At 41.4% G+C, this 20497-nt stretch overlaps 1 protein-coding gene across 1 annotated transcript in view; it reads right to left on the bottom strand.

The window, feature by feature from the left end:
• Positions 1–2190: 2190 nt before the first annotated feature.
• LOC134039436 (uncharacterized) overlaps positions 2191–20497 on the bottom strand; it is a 29639-nt gene continuing 11332 nt past the window's right edge. Inside the window, exon 2 of the mRNA XM_062485348.1 lies at positions 2191–5054. Coding sequence (XP_062341332.1) covers positions 3325–5025 — 1701 coding nt within the window. The 5' untranslated portion in view covers positions 5026–5054 and the 3' untranslated portion in view covers positions 2191–3324. The remainder of the gene's footprint in view (positions 5055–20497) is intronic.

Genomic DNA, 20497 nt, shown 5'->3' on the forward strand with positions numbered 1-20497 from the left:
GAACCCCCGATCTTGCAGTCTATGACACCTCTCACAATGCCACTGTCTTTCTGGGGGAGCTTCAAAAGGTAGGTTGATACAGACGCACTGACTCCTTCTCCACATGGGGAGAAGAGGCAGCCAAATGGCCCACCTTCCTCAACCTCTCCCTACTCCAGGGAAACTCTGGATTAAACAAAGGATTTATCCAAAATAGACATTTAATGGATTCACATTCATCTCTCAAAGACTACACTGCTTGTGGACACTAGAAGGATTATTGGAATGGATGTGTGAAAATGTATGCTTCTTCTGTCTTTGCTGTGTTAATTTATTTAGATGTTTTAATGTAACTGTCATGATAAGTCAGGGAAGGGTGGGAGGGTGACAACAACATGCTAGCACAAGGACCAGAGGAATGGAAGATACTTTATACAGAACTCTTGATTGACCAAGGGGAGTTTGGTCGCATTCTTCCGTGCTTTACTGGGCTGATGCGTATTAGTTTGATTGGAGAAGGAGTCTTGGTGTGCCACCTTCCTCCCGAACTTTAGTTAACCCTTTCAGGCCTAACTCCATTAAAATAAAAAAAACATTTATCAATGTTGTGTACACATAAATGTATTAAGAAGTATATGCAAGGTATAAGCTTTTTAGGCCAGTCCTCAAATTACATTTGCAGTTCACACCTATCTGTGAACAACACCCAGGCCAAGGACCTGACCAATAAACAGTTTTACCTGCCTCAAGACACTTCCCCTTTATTCAGAGTATAAATACCAACAACAACCAAACACTATTTGACTCCAATGATACCGCAAGTCCTGTCACACAGATAAGCATCCCAAAAGGATCTCGCCAATTGTTCTGGGATTCCATAGATTTGTGGCTGCAACACACACTGAACGATTCTGCAGAAGAAACAAACGTAATTCGAATTGCGACACTGAGATAACTAAAATCAGCCGATTAAAGGAATACTTTCACAAAATACCTTTTTGATCGGATTACAACGGATTCGTCCACAGCCAAGACTAGCAAAACTGACTCTGCTTTCGACCCACAACTTCAACACACCGGTAACGTAAAAGCGACTAGCTACATTATGAATTGTAACATCATTGGCATTAAATAATTGATATTGTGTGTGTTTGATTAGACTACACATAAAACTAACTCCCGTTAGTCACCACTAGACCATTCCAGTTTGTTAGACAAAGGCCTTGATTCTTTCTCCTCCCCCAACAAGCAAACCTCTCTACACTAGCTAGCTACCAGCTAACGTTAATTCCAACCCACTAGTACATTTAGTTTTTGGACCTTTGTATTTTTCCAACCCTCCATACGGCCCTGACCACAGCCACTTTTGACACGACAAGGCAGCCTGTAGACCAGACCTGGACAAGGAAGGGGTGGAGAGAGGGGAGGGGAGAAGAGAGGGGAGGGGAGAAGAGATGGGAGGGGGGAGAGGAAAGGGAGGGGGAGAGGAGAGAGGAAGGGAGAGAGGAGAAGAAAGGAGGAGAAGGGAGAGGAGATGGGAAGGGGAGATGGGTGGAGGACAGGAGGAGAGGAGATCAGAGAAGAGGAAAGGGAGGGAGGAGGAAAGGGGTGGGGTGGAGAAGAAGAGGAGAAGGGAGGGTGATAGAGTGAAGAGGAAATTAGATGAAAGGAGCAGAGAGAGAAGATGTGAGGGGGAGGGACAGAGGGAGGAGGGGAGAAGGGAGGGAGGGGACAGGAGTGGTGAGGGATCTGCACCCATATACCTCCATCTTTTTATCCTCCTCATGTTCCCTCCACATTCCATTTAACCTCCCCTTTTTTTCCCTCTCTATCCTACCCCTCTCTCCTACTTCCTCCACTCTCTTTCCCTTTTCTATCATCCTTCTCTCTCTCAACCCTCCATCCATCCAGAGAGGGGAAGAGGGGGATGGAGAAGAGGAGCGGGGAAGGTAGGAGAAGAGCGGTAATGTGTTATTGTATGATGGAGGGCTGTATATCTGTACAGGTTTAGTAAAGGCTACTGCAGGGAATTCAAGTGAGAGAGACTATGTTGAGGTGAGATCAGTCCTGTGAGGGAGAGAGAAGCATACCTCCCTGAGGCCCTTGGCATGTGTGAGAAGTGTTAGTTCAGCTAGTTACCAGTTATGTATAATAAAAATACAATACATTTGTACAGTGTAGTTAAATAAAGGGTCACCAGACTTCCTGAAATGATTATTTAAAATATTTTATTAATCATTTTCAGCAGGCAGACCTTTCTTCAGGTGAGTATATATGCATGTTACACCTAACATATTACACATGGTTGAAAACCAAACAATACAATAAAAGCACAAAAAAAAAAGTTTTTCAATTGTTACGTAACATAATTACAATATTTTTTATGTTACAACATTGTTTTAATGAAAATGATTACAAAGGTTTCGTTTACGCTGTTAATAAGAGGAACGAAAAAAGATCTCAGAACTATGCAGTGCAGAGAGGAGTGTTCCATGTGAACTAAGACTGTTTATACTTTGTTTTAAAATGTGTTTCGGTGCTCTGAGGACAAGTGGACAGGTGAGACACCAGCGTTCACATCATTCATCTCCAAGGTGTCCCAGGTGACCACTTGGGTTCAGATGTTGTTGTTACAGCCTACATCACTTCCTCTATCGTGAGTCAGTGACATATTTGTTTTGTGTGGTCTAGCTAAGAAAACAATGTTTAAAAATGTCTGAAGAACTTGCATGTTTCTTGTATGAGCTATTCCAACTGTTGAGCTTGGCAGGATATAGTAATGTACTACTAGCAAAAGACAAGACAAAAAAATAATGTTAGAAAACCAGGGGTTTTCGATGACTTTCTTCCCATGACATCCTTGTAGGGGCATCAGCTCACATTATACTGACACTATAAGAGAGAAGTGGTCAAATGCTTCAAAGGCCATCGTGTGAGTCCCATGTAACTGATTTAAGGCAACTCAATCACTCTTTATTATTTATGTTAAACTTCAGTTGAAACAAAGTGAATTACAGAAAGTAGATTACTATTACATTGTTTAAAGTATATATAACACAGTTGCAATAAGTAAATGGGATGAATGCATGCTTTCAGATTATATTCTTCATTGGAATTTACTTCTTTAAATTAGACATTTTTGACAAAATCCTTGATAAATTCACGTGTTCACAATTCACAAAATAAAGGTTTGGAACATGTCCCAGAATACAATTATAATAGATTAGACCCACTACACTACTGATATTGCAAACAGGAATATATTCATAGAACAGAAAAACAATATAAACTTAAGGTAACTGTAAATATTTGTATACCTTTTCTAGATGTTCACTTTTACAGCTTCTAATCTGCACCACCGAAAAGTTTACCAAACCATGTCCTGAAACCACCGTCTTTGTCTTTCTCTTTTTCATCGGGTAAGAGTTTCTCATTATTAGACACCTTCTTAATCAAGTCTGCTCCTTCCCGGCATTTGTTTAATTCCTGAATTCGCTCCAGGAAACCAGGCTTGTGTTCTTGTTTCTCAGACTCAATAATCAGATCAATGTAGTCAGTGGCAGACAACGGGTTTGGTCGAAGGGCAATCTCACCAAGGCGTTTCTGAATGTCTGATAATTTCTTGATGTCATTAAACACAGTTTGTTGTGTTTGTCTGTAATCTTCTTTCAGTTGTTGAACAACTTGAGCTGCTGACAACTTTGCACCAAATGCCTTTTCATACTTTTCCTTCAGATGTTGATATGTTCTCGTCTCTGTTGTTGAGCTGTAGACAAACTTGTATGGCAAATTGGAATGATGGCTCCAATGGCATTTTCCTGGGCAGTTAGTGCAACTGCCATTAGTTATTGCACAGCACTTACTTTTGTCAATATCAATGCTATAAACACAGTTGCCATGGCAAGTGAAGTTGCAATTCCTGCATGTTGTGGTGTGGATTCCAGTTTGAAGGGGAACTTTTTCTATTTTAGGGACGTCCACCTCAAACTCAAAGTTTTTGTTTTTCTCAGCATCATCTCTATGGTTCTCTAATGCCTTCTGTTCCTTTTTTAACTTGTCCAGATTTATTAGCCCCACTTGGATAATATGTTGCAGTCCTTCCACAGTTGTTTCCAGCTTCTTGCGCTCTGACAATACCTCCTTTGTCAGCTGCAGACTTTGGGCTTCCAAACAATTTAACCGATGAAACAAGTTTTTTATGCTGACAGTGCCCATTTTCCAAAACATTTCCTCGAAACGTAACACTTCATCCCTGTCATCTGTCCCTGCCTCATCATCTGTCCCTGCTTTATCACCTGTCCCTGCTTCATCATTAGAAGCAAACAAGGCAGAGTTGTTGAATTTGAGGCAAATAGGAATGCCTTTTTTGTTTCGGGCACATGGAATTTTTGCTTCTTGAATAGCTTGTAACACATGTGGAACCTGCCCATCAGCAAAGGTAGCAAGGAGAACAATGTTGTCTTCAATGTCTTTTCCAAAAATGGAAAGAATCGAATCAAAAATGTACTTCTGAGTTGGAGTGAGTCGTACCAAAGCGGACTGGGTCACAAATCCCACTGCATCAATACTACTAATGCCATCTTTAGCAGAAAAGAATTCTCTCACCTTGTCAACAATTTCTTTATCCTTCGCAATGCCTCTTGTGTCCCCAAATCCAGGGGTGTCTATGATAGTTAAAGAAAAGTCAATTGCAAAATCCTTGCAGTGATTGATCTGATAGGCTGTAATCTCAGAGGTCTGACTGTGAGCCTGTGATTGATCAGACTCCTTAGGTACCAGTTCAAATCTGACTGGATCCTTTTGTTTTACACCCAGGATATAGTTGATCATCGCATTGATGAGTGTTGTTTTCCCTGAGCCTGTTGGTCCCACAAGCATTATAGTTTTGTGTGTTCCCGAAAGTGGTGTGCTTCCAAAGCAACATTTACGACCGACTCCAGTATTGATAACAGACATATTTAGATTGTAAATATAAATGTTATTCTCCTTTCTGGACAACTTGTAAAGATGCGTCTTCTCTGACTTCGATCTGGCAATTCGCTCCATGGCTGTGGTTTTCTTTGTATGGGTTTTTCCTGCAAAGAAATAACATTTTAAACACTGGTGAATACCAACTCCAAAACTCTTCTCTTGAATAATTAAGGTATAAAACATGGTTTCATATTCAATGGAGATCACTGGAAACAACCTTATTTATTAACCTGGCAACTGCAATTACTGCCCCCCTCATCCCAAAATAGTGTTGACAAACTGAGATAGTGTTGACAAATGTGCCCCTGGGCAGAATTACTAAAGACTTTTGTCACTGTGATGTGAATGAACTGTGGGACTGTGTGTTCATCACATTCAGTGGGACTGAGATCAAAGACAGGATTGTTGTTTGTCAACAATTAAAACCTCCCTCCCTCCCCCCCCTCCCTCCCGCTCTGAGAGCACAGTCCTCCCTCCCTCCTCCTCTGAGAGCCCAGTCCCTCCCTCCCCTACCCCTCTGAGAGCCCAAAGGGAGTAGGGAGGGTGGGGACAGGTCAAGGGAGGGAGGGGATCACACACACAGACAGTTTATATTCAATAAATGGACTCACCCAATTGACTGAATTGAATATATGTTGGACTGATTGCTTTGAATGAGTGGATAACACTGGGCAGACTCAACAGAGGGGGGATGTCTAACTTTTAATAATTTTGGCAATTTTCTTTTTGTCAGTTGTTAAATTCCAAGCCAGCTAATTCTGTGAGTTACTGAACACCAGGTCCGTCATTATTGTACTCCGACATAATGGTTTGTGACAGACTGAGTGATCCGTGGGCTGAACGCTGCGTGAGCCTGAACATGAGTTACTGCTACACCACGTGACTGTGACTGATGTTTTTTTGTATCTAGCTAAGCGTTAAAATGAAGAGAAAGTACAGTACGTTTAACACAAACACAGTTTACAGTTATACCTGCTATACAAGGAAGCAAAGCTTGACAGGCTAGCAACATTAACTCAGGTGGGCAGGGTTTTTGTGAAAGGTCAATTTCTTAGTTTTTATGTAACTATGAGGTGATGTGAGCTTCCCACACATCACCTCTTGCACTCAAGAAGAGATGAGAACCCTGTCTACACTTTCACTAGTATTTAGAATTGTAGAAAAGCAGCAATGTAGATTGTATGGTTTTAAGCATACATACTTATTTAAAAACATACATATTATCAGTTGTAATTAAAACTTTTGTCGTTCTCCAAATATGTGAACGTTTGATATTAGTTTACACAATAGATTTGGAGGTGATATTCTTAAACAAATTACCTCAGCTGGAGCAGCCACAAGCACACTTCTCAATTTCTCCAGAAATGTCACCCTCTCTAGTTTATATTGGAGCAGGCATTTTCACATTTAGTTGTTTTTGACAATGTTGGGGCATATAAAGGTGCATATAAAGGCATTATTTATTTGAGCCTATTGCCTTAAGTTCTAAGATAATCCAGTTTTTTTGATAACGTTGATGTTTTGATATTCAATTTGCACTTTGTTTTTATAATACATATAATGCAATACAGCTCTGGAAAAAATTGAGAGACCACTGGACGTTTTTCGTTGATGTTTTAAAAAGTCGAGGACAATTTTGAGTGAGGAACAAAAGGGTCAAATTTAAGAAGCCACTGCAAATGTTACCCTTCTGTTCCTCACTCAAAATATTCCTTGTCATCATTTTTTAAAAGGAAAGAAAAAGATGCAGGGGTCTCAATGTTTTGGTAGAGCCGAGGGACAGTGCTGATGTACGTGATTAGTGATGGTTGTGTGCTACTTTGTGCATCGCTCATTGAAAGTTTAGCACTTGAACTCAATTTCTCTCTCTCTCTCACAGTTGTGTCCCCCTGGCTGGCGGGGCACGCTCAGCACTGGCCAGCAACAGTGGATCGGCCGGGCGCTCTTCGTCTGGAGGAACAACAAAGCGGAGGTTTGTCCAGATCTCCAGCTCTGGTACGAGCCTCCGCAGCCCCGGCCGGTCCACAGCCAGCCACCCGCATCGCCAGACGCCTTCTTCGCTTGTCGGCTGTTTCTCTGGATGCCCGTTCGCTTATGGGCATTCAAGCTGACATGCCCCCAGCCTGCCTGCACAGGCAACCTGCACAAGGCTGGGGTGTACACCAAGACTATCCGGAAAGTCTTAGACATCGATGCCTGCCTTAAATTTTAATAATAAAGATGTAATAGGAGTTGAAAAGTTTATTTGAAAATCTGTGGGTTTTCGTCTGAATTCTGCATCCGCGTATTACGTTTGGGCCTGAATATAACACGTCTTTCTGTGTGGGTTGCTACACTATTTTTGTACTTTAACTGCTAAGATTCCTTGATGAGATGCCTTATCAATCTATTAACATTACAAAAGATTAACACTGCAGTCAGATAGCTACCCTGTTTGCTATTGTATAATGCCTGTTTGAAATACTAGCCATGATCTAGTAACTTACAGGCTGGTAATTGATTGAAGATAATTATGGGGATATGTTTAAGATTGGACTCAAATTTGGGTAATTGGATGTGTAGGCCTACATGTTATTTTTGCTTAGGGTTCACTTCAAACATTAAAAGAAAGGGTGAGATAGCAGACTTCTTCAAAAAGCTGAGCAAACGGGATCAGGTGGAAATAGACCATAGCCCTTGCACCACCCCAAGACCTCAGAGCAGCTCCCTCCCCGAGGCTACAGGCACCAGGTCAGAGCATACTAGGCAGTCAGTCACATGCCAAGTTTAGCTGGTGTTTGTAAGCCACACATGTAAGCCTACACAAACGTTTTTTCCAATTAAGCCTCACTTTAAAATAGTTATGTTTTAATTAGTGCTGTCAAACGATTAAAATATTTAATCGCGATTAATCGCATTAATGTCATAGTTAACTTGCGATTAATCGCAAATGTTTATCTATTCTAAATGTCGATTGATTTCTTTTTGTCCCATGATTTTCTCATTTTAATGCTCTTATCAACATGGAAAAGTGGATCGGATTGCTTAGTGCAAATGTTTTTTTTAAATTGAAAACAACATTGCAATCGCCTGGCTTTGACGAGGGGGCGGAGATTCGCATCAGCTGCTTGGCCATCAAGTGGTATTTCAGACTGGACTTGCTGCGATGATAGCTCAGTTCACAACGACAAAACACACAGATCACTTTGGTCTTGTCAATGGAACCATTTGCCAAAATGAACGTTAATTGCGCGATAAACAAATGTACGCCGTTAAAATGGGTTTGCGTTAACGCCGTTAACGCGTTAAACTGACAGCACTAGTTTTAATGTGAAAGATTAAAACATTCGATTAAGGATCTAACCTCTAACCTGGTTAGACCCAGATTATATATTCATGAAAACAGAGTGACCAAAGTCTCTCCAGTTTGCAAGTAGGCCTACAGTAAAGTGTGTGTAAGAAAGATATGAGTTGCAATTCAGATGTAGAGACTCAGGGCCTCGTACGTACATTCGCAAACGTAGCGTTATTAGCGCCATGGCCAACCCGCAGATTGCGCACGCTGTGATACTGCAGTTTACGTCGTATTTACGAAACCTGCAGGTCATTGGGTAATCATCTCCGCCCACTGTACCGTACATTGTGAGCATTTAAACGCGCAATTGAATGGGCTTTCTCTCTTTCTATCATGGATCAGCCACCAAAGTCAAAACAGCGATGACTGTTTGAAATGATCCTGATGCCAATATTTGTAATGTTGCGAGGAGTTTAACAACTGCTGGAATGGAATGTGAACGCTGAGTCGGAGATTCAATGTAATATTTGATTTCTTCCAGTAACGGTTATATTGCATGGCTGCTTAATCTGTAACGCGTAATGATTTTGTGTTCACTCAACTCAAAAAGTGTGATCCTTGTGGCATAAATCCTCTGGCCTATGTCTTCGTCTTGCTCGGGTTACAGCTGCCATTTCACCAGGAGGCATATTCGCATCCTGGTTTACGCCTGCTTTTAAAAGGCGGATATTTGCCATTTTCAGTTCCCGCGACAGGCAGTCTGCGCTTTACCGTCAGTGCGGCATGTTTGTACATACCTCGCCATGCTTTTACACGCAAATTGTGAAACAAATACGCCTGAAGTGGGCGCAAAAGCGTTAGTACATGAAGCCCTCAGAGTTTAACCCCAACCTAGGACCTAGTCATGGTTTGATGTGAGCTGAGATAGTAATGCGAGCTAATGCTAGTTAACATTTATTACATTAATTTGAGCGCAAAATGTTTTTTTAAGCTTTATGTAATACAAACATTACGTTGAACTCATATTTTTATATTTGTGGAAAATTACAACCCACATTTTAACCTAAAGACTCAGGGCTTTTAAGAAAAGGGGGGGGGGGGGCAATTCCTTAATCCCCTCCAAACCAGCCAAGATAAATTAGGGTAGGCTATAGGGAATTGCATTTGTGTGGCTGATAATGTTTTTATAAAAATTCCTGCTCTAAATATATAGGCCTACGTTTCAACTATATGGAAACGGATTATGAGGTCGATCAGATTAAATGAGCAAAAACAGGGCCCAATTTTCCCTCATCTGTCCATATCTTTTTAGTCCTGCAGATGGGAGAGAAATGCCCGTGCAAGCTAACTAGTCTAGCTAGATTGAAGGGCAGTGTGTAACACTCTGAGGGCCTCATTTACTAACAATGGAGCAGTTTACGCTGCGTCTGTTTTTGCGAGTTTGGTAATAGCGCCCGCTATGCTTCCTCATTTTGCGTAGTATTTATCAAACCTGACACTCATCAACGAGCGCATACTCCGCCTATTAGTGTAATTAGCACACCTCTAAAAGAACAAACAATGGGCCCGCATGTATCTGTCATGGATCTTCCTCCGGGAAAATGAAAGCGCAAGCTTAAATTTAGCGACGTGCATGGAGTAACAGCAAACCTGAACATATTACAGGGCAGATCATTTACATTTACATGTAATCATTTAGCAGACGCTTTTATCCAGAGCCACTTCCAAGAGAGAGCTTTACAAAAGTGCATAAGTCAATGATCATAAACAACGAGATAGCCCCAAAAACATTGCGGGTAACAAAAACATGAAGCATACGAACATGAAGAACATCCACACCCTTGGAAAAAAATTGGCCTATGTCTTCGCCTTGCTCGGATCACTGCTGCCATTGAATAAGGTACATTTGTACACACAGGAAAACGCGCTCCTGGTTTACACCTGCTTTTAAGAGGCAAAGAATTTCCCCCGCAGAATAGAGGCACGCTTTTACTGGCAGTCTTTGTAAATACCGCAGAATATATAATTTGGCGCACTTTACGCATTTCCTCCCACCTTTTTGGGTGGAACTCCCACTTTCCCCATGACCCGCAACTTGAAAGCGCAACTTGCCTGTTCTTGCTCATGTGGCAGGCAATCTGCGATTTTACCCAAGTACGCACTGTAAATAGCCTGCATCGGTTACGTCCGTCTTTGCGAACAATTAATGCCTCGAAACAGGCGAAAAGGCCTTGATAAATGAGGCCCAGAATGTACTAGCTACTGTACTTTAAAATGGGCACTCGTTAGCCGTTTTCCTGTAAGAGACCTTTGTGAACAGAAGAAAGTTTAGGCTGTGGCATTGAAGTTCAGTTTAGTAGTGAGATAGTTTCACCTATTGAAAGGAAGGAACGTTCTGCTGTAAATGTAATCACAACAGAGAGTTTCAAGCGTCAACAAATGCAAAACTGGCCGCTGAGGAGACGCCGCTGAGAGAGAGGATGGAAGAAGATGGCGTGAGACGGAGGTCGTTTTCCACTGTAACCCCAAAAAACTCACACTGAGTGCGGGAAGCAGGCTGTTCTTTGTGTCTCTATCTCTTCATTTTCAGAAACAACCTTGAAACTGGGTGGAGATGGCACCCGAGCAGGTGGGACGCGCGTAGGCAAGAACAACTCCCTGACGCACGAGAGAACAAGCTCAACCCTTTTTTGATACTTGTGTTTTCAATTGCATTGTATATGATATGCTGGGACAGGGAAAGATAGCCAGTTGGACTTCGTGAACCAGCCCAAACTCTGTTGCGGGTAGGGAAACGTAGACAACCCCAGAGCTCTGTACTTGTTGATTTCCAACTGCTGCATTAAAGCTGATATTATCGGACCTCTGCGACTCCAGACCACTCTTTCTAGAACACAGATTTGTGTCATTGAATACCATCATTACATATTGGAATAGACACATCCTTCACTATACCGTGATATATACCGTAACCGTGATATAAAATTACTCATACCGTGATAGATTTTGGCCATATCGCCCACCCCTATGTGTCGTCATCAGAACCCGTGCAGTTGCTCTTGAGAAAATGCGCTCGGCTACACAGCCGGCAGTTCTCGAGTAGATCTCACGGTACTTTGTTGGCTACGTCACAGTGACCTAGCCTCGGCGCCGTCTCAAGTCGGACAAAAAGTCTAACCAGAATTCACTGTTTCAAGTCAGCCGCCTGCAGCCGGCTGCAGTGCTGCATGAAGTCAGTCCATGTCGAACGCACCTTATGTCATTCCCAGACGCCAGGGGGCGAGCCGCAAAAGAATGCGTCAGCTTTCGCCTCCTGGCGTCAAAGGTGTCAACACGCAGCTGCGCAAAGAGCCAGCTGTTGCTGCTAGACCTTGGTCGCGACATAATAATCTTAAAAGCATCGTGGTAGGCAACTCAAGTCTCTGCAGCGCGCCAGCGCTATGGTTGCACCATACCTGGGCGCAGTACAAGGGAGAGCAGTGTGCTATAAACAAGATTTGCTTCGCCTCAGTAGAGAATCTGCCAAATGTTCAGGTTAAAGTGTTAGCTTTTGTGCGATAAATATAAAATACTACTAATAACAATTGATAAGAGGTCCACTAATATGTTGAAATTAGTGCTGTCAAACGATTAAAATATTTAATCACGATTAATTTAATAGTTAACTTGCGATTAATCGCAATTAATCGCACATTTTTATCTATTCTAAATGTCCCTTGATTTCTTTTTGTCCAATTATTTTTTCTCATTTTAATGCTCTTATCAACATGGAAAAGTGGATCGGATTATTTGGTGCAAATGTTTTTTTTTTTTATTGAAAACAACATTGCAATCGCCTGGCTTTGACGAGGGGGCAGAGAATTTGCATCAGCTGTGTGCTTGGCCATCAAGTGGTATTTCAGACTGGACGTGCTGCGATGATAGCTCAGTTCACAACGACAAAACACACAGATCACTTTGGTCTTGTCAATGGAACCATTTGGCAACTTTTTAAAAGTAAACTTTCCATTCAGAACTTATTGGCATCCATTTCGGCGTCTCGCGCTCGCCATCCACTCAAAACGTAACGTTAGCCTACTACTCTTTAGCCGGCTCGCAAGCCCAAACAAGTGTGTGCGGCGTGCCTGTTGTTTTGTTTCCAGTCTAGCTAGATCTGGTGTGGTGTTGTAGTTTTTCTAATGTCAGTAGTTGTTGCAACAGCATGTGAAAAAAACTACAACGTTTGCTAGGCCAAAAAGAATGTTAATCACGCGATAAAAAAAATTGACGCCGTTAATAACGCGTTAAACTGACAGCACTAGTTGAAATATGAAAAAATGCAGTAATCTGATCAATTTACCAGCTAACTTGCTTCGGAAACACTGAAAATGAATGGGGTTGAACATTCTCGCAATGAATAACAGGCAGACTTTAACTTTGTGGTGTTTACAGTCAGGTCCATAAATATTTGGACATTGACACAATATTCATCATTTTGGCTCTGTATACCACCACAATGGATTTGAAATTAAACAATCAAGATCTGCTTGAAGTGCAGACTTTCAGCTTTAATTTCAGGGTATTTACATCCAAATCAAGTGAACGGTGTAGGAATTACAACACATTTTATGTGCCCCCCCCCCCTTTTTAAGGGACCAAAAATAATTGGACAATGTCCTATGAGTTCTGAAGCATTTGGCTGAATCTGAGCAGATAATATGGCCCGAAACACTTCAGAATTCATCCTACTGCTTTTGTCAGCAGTCACATCATCGATAAATACAAGGGAACCAGTTCCATTGGCAGCCATACATGCCCACGCCATAACACTACCTCCACCATGCTTCACTGATGAGGTGGTATGCTTTGGATCATGAGCAGTTCCTTCCCTTCTCCATACTCTTCTCTTCCCATCATTCTGGTACAAGTTGATCTTGGTCTCATCTGTCCATAGGATGTTGTTCCAGAACTGTACAGGCTCTTTTAGATGGTTTTTGGCAAACTCTAATCTGGTCTTCCTGTTTTTGAGACTCACCAATGGTTTACATCTTGTGGTGAACCCTCTGTATTTACTCTGGTGAAGTCTTCTCTTAATTGTTGACTTTGACACAGATACGCCTACCTCCTGGAGAGTGTTCTTGATCTGGCCAACTGTTGTGAAGGGGTTTTTCTTCACCAGGGAAAGAATTCTTCTGTCATCCACCACAGTTGTTTTCCGTGGTCTTCAGGGTCTTTTGGTGTTGCTGAGCTCACCAGTGCGTTCTTTCTTTTTAAGAATGTACCAAACAGTTGATTTGGCCACACCTAATGTTTTTGCTATCTCTCTGATAGGTTTGTTTTGATTTTTCAGCCTAACGATGGCTTGCTTCACTGATGGTGACAGCTCTTTGGACTTCATATTGAGAGTTGACAGCAACAGATTCCAAACACAAATACCATACTTGAAATGAACTCTAGACCTTTTATCTGCTCCTTGTCAATGAAATAACAAACTCCCTTTATGAGGGAATAACATACACCTGGCCATGGAACAGCTGAGCAGCCAATTGTCCAATTACTTTTGGTCCCTTAAAAAGGGGGGGGCCACATATCAAATGTGTTGTAATTCCTACACCGTTCACCTGATTTGGATGTAAATACCCTGAAATTAAAGCTGAAAGTCTGCACGTAAAGCACATCTTGATTGTTTCATTTCAAATCCATTGTGGTGGTATACAGAGCCAAAATGATGAAAATTGTGTCAATGTCCAAATATTTATGGACCTGACTGTACATCAGACACACAGCTCTCTGTGGGATAAAGGCCGAATTAGTTACTCCGACTCCGTTACAGACAGACGGACGGAGTCGGACGGATTCGTTGAATTTATAGTACTCCGAAGGCTGTGGGTGCTGAAAACAATTCACCACCAGAAGAGTAGGTGGCGCTGCACTGCGATGCTAGCCAGTGACGTGCAGTCAGGGTAGGCCAGGTAGGCACTGCCTACCCTGCCAAAATTCAAACGTAAAAATGTTTCTTATATACTAGTGTAATAATTGGACCAATACGCTGTTCCTATTGGTCCAGAAGACGTTCTCAAAAGTTAATAATACCGTTTATATACCTCCTGAAAGTTCGCAGAGGTAAATACACGGTTTTATGGACCTAGCAACAAGCTGTTGACTTGGAGATGTAGCCATTGACCTTAACAACGTGGCATCTGCTCGGCAACAAAGTAGCCTAAATTGCCCCCCAAAAAACTAAAACAACCAAATATGGTTTCTGCACAGGTCCGCAATCGCTTCTCGTTTTAACCCGTTAAGGAGTAGCGTCACACAGATGTGATTCTGAACATTCCAACCGACTATTTTCCGATAGACAAAAACTATATGACAAACGCTATAGTATGGGAGTCAGGCAGGGAGTCAGGTGGCTGAGCGGTGAGGGAATCGGGCTAGTAATCCGAAGGTTGCCAGTTCGATTCCCGGTCACGCCAACTGACGTTGTGTCCTTGGGCAAGGCACTTCACCCTACTTGCCTCGGGGGAATGTCCCTGTACTTACTGTAAGTCGCTCTGGATAAGAGCGTCTGCTAAATGACTAAATGTAAATGTAGTATGGCTTCAAAATTTACAATTAGGAGGCTAACAAGTAACACTAGCAGGTAGTAGCATTGCTACGAGTATTATGCTAGGTTGCTAGGTAACGGAAGCTAACTAAAACTAGCTAGCTTCCGTTTTGGAAAAATAACTCACTCCTTAAAAAGAAGAAGTATCTGAAGCAGACAGAAGACGAATTGATGTTGTTGATATGTTTCCTTGGAGGTGTAGTGACGTCACCAGTGCAAGTGCAGCTGATTGCTCTGACAACATGGCGTCTGCTCCAGATTCAACGTGTTCGAGATTTGTGATCTTCCCACGTATTGTTGTAGTATATAAGAAACCAAATGTTTACTCCTCGACAGGTCAGCAAAAGCTTTGTCTCCTCGATTTTTTAAAACGATTTGTTTGTAAACCTCGACCTACGGTCTCGGTTAACAAATGTTTTAACAAATCTCGGTTTACAAAGGCGTTTGCAGACCTGTCGAGGAGTAAACATTTGCTGTTTATTAAATCATTTTATTTAATAAACTTGTATTTGTATTTTTACCTATTATTCTTGTGATTTATATATACAATATGTATGTAATTCCAATTGTTTAGACGTTACAATAACAAATGTAGCAGTTACGCATAATTAAATACAAAAAAAGGGTCGAATAAGCAGTGCTTTTACTGTCCATTCATTGCGGATGCGCAATTCTTCAACATGTACGTCGAAAAACACAACTCTTCTGTGCCTTTGCACGTAAATATGTTATGCCAGTAATCATCTACGTTAAGTACCAAACATGGACCAATTAAAATCGAGATATTACTGGACATTTGCGCAGCTAACGTCATTACAGTGGCTACGTTGTAAGCGTAATCCCCGCAAAATTCAAGTCAAAATGACAGCAGCGGTGTCTGCCGATATCACAGAGTTGAGGAATTTCTCCAAGCTTGATTTTATTCAAAAAAGGAGTTAACCACGCCAGACTTAGATGGACTACTGCAGCAAAAGGGACATGTTTTTGATCGTTTCAAACAGACTGGTATGGAAGAAAAGATTGGCTATGTGGCTGTGCTAACATTCAGCGGCTGTAGGCTACTGCTTGTACTGTTTACTGCGTTTACCGTTTTGACATATTAGCCTAACAATAAATTAGGTAATCTGGCTTTCATAACTCAGTGCCTAGCCTCTTACTGACACCGCACGTCACTGATCGACTAGGTTATCGAAAAGTCGGAGCAAATTTACAAAATAGACGTTTCATCAATACAATAAGCACATTTTCAGCAACTACACTGCCTATTTCTCGTCACATTTTAATTCAGATGCTGATTTACATGTGCTGAAATATGAATTGTAAAAAATTACAGCAATGGCGGTCAAAGGATTCTGTTCTGTTGTTGGTCACGGTAACCCCGCCCCTGACGCAAGCGGTTCTTAATACGGACCAATCACAGCCAAGGGGTATCCGTGAAATGACGGACTAGCAGACGGACAGTCAAGAAAATCAGGGGGGTGTTCCATCAATGTCGCTAACGCAAGTCGCGCTAACACGAATAAGTCTCACTTGGGTAAACGTCAACTTAGACTTAAGCCTCAAGCCGTTCCACTAACGTTCCGTTCCACTAACAGGCAACGCTAATTCAAGCTAGACCTCAATAAGCTTAGACTGTGCAGCCCAGATCAGGCGATCGTCGAAAAGAGGAGTTATGTCGCAAAAAGTATAGCGTAAAGCAGCAGAGGTGTGTTGTTTCAGCAGCGTAAATTGATTTTTTGAGTTTTTTTGTCCCCAAAAAGGGCAATGTTGCCGCAATTAACATGACAAAGGAGACAACTTGTCAAACCATTACGACCGTTAAAATGCGTAAATTGTAGACCTACCAAATATTCTTAACATATATATATGCATTTAGGCCTACTGATAATTAGCGTAATTTGATGAGCTGTCTGAAACCGTTCTGACAGGCTAGCCTATGGTCGATATTCTCAACAGGAGATTGAGAATAATAGCCCAAAAAAGAACGTGGCAGCAATTGAAAATTGTAGGATAAAATTCAAAACACTGAAGAAGGCCATGGTTAATTGCACTTGATGTGGGCTAATAATGTTTTTGTCTTCACATCTTGAACAAAATCAAAAATTACTTCAAAATAACTTTGCCACACACATTTATTAACTGATAGGCTAAATGCTGAGCTTTAAGATAAAAGGGAAAGATAACCATGACTTAAATGGGGATTCACTGAAATGACTAGTATTGCACAGATCCAGCACTGACTTTTTAGATCAGAAGGTGACCCAAACTGCACACTTTGTTTGGCAGAACAGTCATTTAAAATTGCTCAGCATGACTATCATTATTATATTACGAGTATTTCCACTTAACATAGTCTGCCTCCACAGATCCAGAGGGGGCTTGGACAGTGACAGACTGTGGCTGTGCCAAGTGTTGTCACAGCCTCACTTTGGGAAAGCATGCCCTACTGGGAACATTAGGGGAGACTGTTGGGCACAGAATCTAATTGTCTTCTTTGGAAAGGGCAACATTTGGGACACTGTCATGTAGGGGCAGCATAAAGGGCACTTCATAACAGCACCTTTTTCCATTAAAAGGGATGGGAGGGCATCCCTTTTAATAAGGGCATTTTAGTAAGGGCATGGGAACAGTCCAATTTAGGCCATTGTAAGGGCACCTTATAGGGTACTGCATCACATTTTCTATACTATAAAGGAACTCTTTTTACATGTATAGAGGGCACACTGTCATTTATTGCACGGTCCATCCTGTGCACTCAAGCATATTTCACAATGTGAATGGCAGACAGTAGGGCACTTGGTCTAATTTTTGCCACTCTGGGCATTTTAGAAACGCTTTCAACCATGGGGGCACCAGGCAGTCACCCCCTGAGTCTTCCAATGGGCCTGGATACACCCATGGGGACAGTATATTGCACTTATAATATTGGGGAAGCCAGAGGAGAGGTAATATACAGGCTTGTCAACATATAGGCTACTTTAAACAATGAAAATACTTTATACAATTGAATAAAAAGTCCTCCTTGATTCTTTGTGTTTCAAGATTACCTGAAAAACTGATGATAATATTCAGGTACTGCTTTGGAGCAAGGTATACCCTTCATATTTCCTGGCATAGTTGCCCGTTCAAGAATGTCCCACATGCAAAGACACAGACAGATGCAGACAGACTGAACAGTGTCAAGGCTTGGCTACAGTGGGTTTGCTTCCTTGTGTGTGATTCCAGCAGACTACATAGTCTAGGCCTACCTACATAGACTGCAGTCTACTACCCTCCTTTCTACTATTATAGTCTACTCTCCTTTCTATTACTTTTTACAAAGTATGGTAGGCTGCTCTTATGTGTTCATTGCCATCCTTAAGAGTTGCTAAAGTGTTATTTCATATGTATTTTTTTTTTAAGAATGACAATTACATTTATCTAGATAAACTATGCTGGGCCTGCTGAACCTATACTTCTCCCACAGATACTGGTCAGGGAACCATTACTTCTGTCTCTGAAGACCCTTGGGGCTGGTGGGATAAACGCTCTTTGTATAATCTGAGCACCTTCATCCACCACAGGTTTGTCAAAGAACGGATACGCCATAATTGATTGTAACTTGTCTAGACGCTCTGCTTAGTTTCTAAGTCCTTATTTTATGTCAATTAACCAATGGCTTTTGAAAACAAAAGTGACATTATTTCTTAACTTGTTTATTTAAATTAATATATTTTTTGGAGATGAAGTAAACATGTAGCTAAATCATTAATGTCTGCACTTCAAAAAGTCTGAATTTACGTTTCCGAACACAGACTAAAGTGGTTTGCGCGCAGGAATTTACTCGACGGAACTGTCTTTTGAGATTCTGAAATTCCAGTCGATTATCGTTGCGTCTATGTTTTATGCAGAACTAGTTTCTTCAGAGCGTAATAGGATTTTGGTGGCACGGTTCGACACGTGATCGTTCTACACCAATAAGGTAGCTGCTTTTTGTCAACATGGATGGATATGTTTGGCAAATAGTGGATGGGACCTTGCACGTAACAGAAATTCGGCCCCTGACAGTGTTTTGCATGTGATACACTGCGGCTGCAAAAGTGCGTGCGAGACAGGCAAATGTTCATTTTTTCTGCAGGACTGTGTTGCACAGACTTATGTCATTGTTGTGTTTTGTGTTGTGCCAACACAAAAGAAACTGAGGAACTGGGAGATAACTGACCTGACACTGACAGTGAGGACTGAGTGTCTTTAATCTGTTATTCCTTATTCTGTTTTGTACAGTTTTATATATCATATTTCATATTTTTCAGTACGATTGTTTTTATGGTTGATCAGTGTTTTCATTTGTGGAAGAATGAATGAATGTTACAACAACGACATAAGTCTGTCTGTCCGTCCGTCCGTCCGTCCCCCCCCCCAGGTTAATGTAATAGCCTAGTTTAATAACTAATGTAATATTGCACATATTTTCGTACTATTTCCCCTAAAGCAATAAGGTTAGGCTACTTAGAGACCTTCCACTCATAACGTATGTTCTAAATGGCATAAATGATGCCAATTATTAATTGACGTATTAATAATTGACGTTGGTCAGTAGCCGGTACTCGAAAGCATGTACACTGTCTGCTTCATTTGAGCTTGATAGGCTAAGCACTCTGTAGCAAATAATAACAAGAAACCCACTATTTATTAATTAAAACTACTTCTGCATAGTAATGCACCGAAAATACAAACGTAAGCAAAGGCAGCAATCGCTATCGAATCAACAGACATGTGCAATTTAGCTAGCAGGGAATTAATACAGATCACCAGTTAATTTACGCTCCTGTTTCGCCCGCGAGACAAAAATGCTGCCTCCCCCTTCCTCAGTTACGACGCACTAAATTCAAAAAAATATATTTTTTAGACGCTACACATGTTATACATCGTTGGAAAGCTACGATTCTTGTGCTTCCATTGAAATAAACCAATTCAAGATCAAGTCGCAATAGCAAGCAAAGTCAACGTCTTTTTCCGGTGAACATTCCTTCAACAATGCCAAAGAAAAAAGTTGTACTCACCCTAAGTTGTTCAAATAGGTCCAGGTGTGCAAATCATGCCATCAAAACTTGATCTGCGTAAGTCCCAATAAGGGACTTACGCATGCACAATTTCATGCAATTTCACCTTGAAATGTCAACTGTTTCTTAACCTTTGTCCCAATGTTGACCAAAGCTAATACTCTGCCCTTTCTATTCAAAGAAACAGTTCTATATCTCAACAGTTGGTGTGTAGCAGAGAGGATAGAGAGACTGCTTTGTAACCTTATGCTCATGAGTTCAAATCCCCATTCAGCCTGTTGTTGGCCAAACATGAAGTAGTTTTGCTCTCTTGTTTTCAAACTCTCGATCTTCGATAGTGTACATGTTTATAATATTTTGCCATTTTGCGGAGGAACCCACATCGCTGCTTGCAGCTATATTTTAAGCCTGTTATTGTATTAGTCTATATTCTTGCTAATTTAAATTAAGTTAACCTTTTCATGTTCCTGTTAAATTAGCCTGAAAACGCCTAAACAGCATACCCAAAGTAAATTGGAAGCTGTTCTTGAACCATTTGGAGTACATGCATGTAAATGATCTCTTTTGAAAGCTGACACTCTGAAGTTATGTCCCCTGTTGTCAGGACCCCTGTCAGTCCTTCTAGTGTTGAGTAATAGAAGCTTG

Source organism: Osmerus eperlanus, chromosome 1 (assembly GCF_963692335.1).
Source record: "Osmerus eperlanus chromosome 1, fOsmEpe2.1, whole genome shotgun sequence".
In the NCBI taxonomy this organism is placed as follows: domain Eukaryota; kingdom Metazoa; phylum Chordata; class Actinopteri; order Osmeriformes; family Osmeridae; genus Osmerus; species Osmerus eperlanus.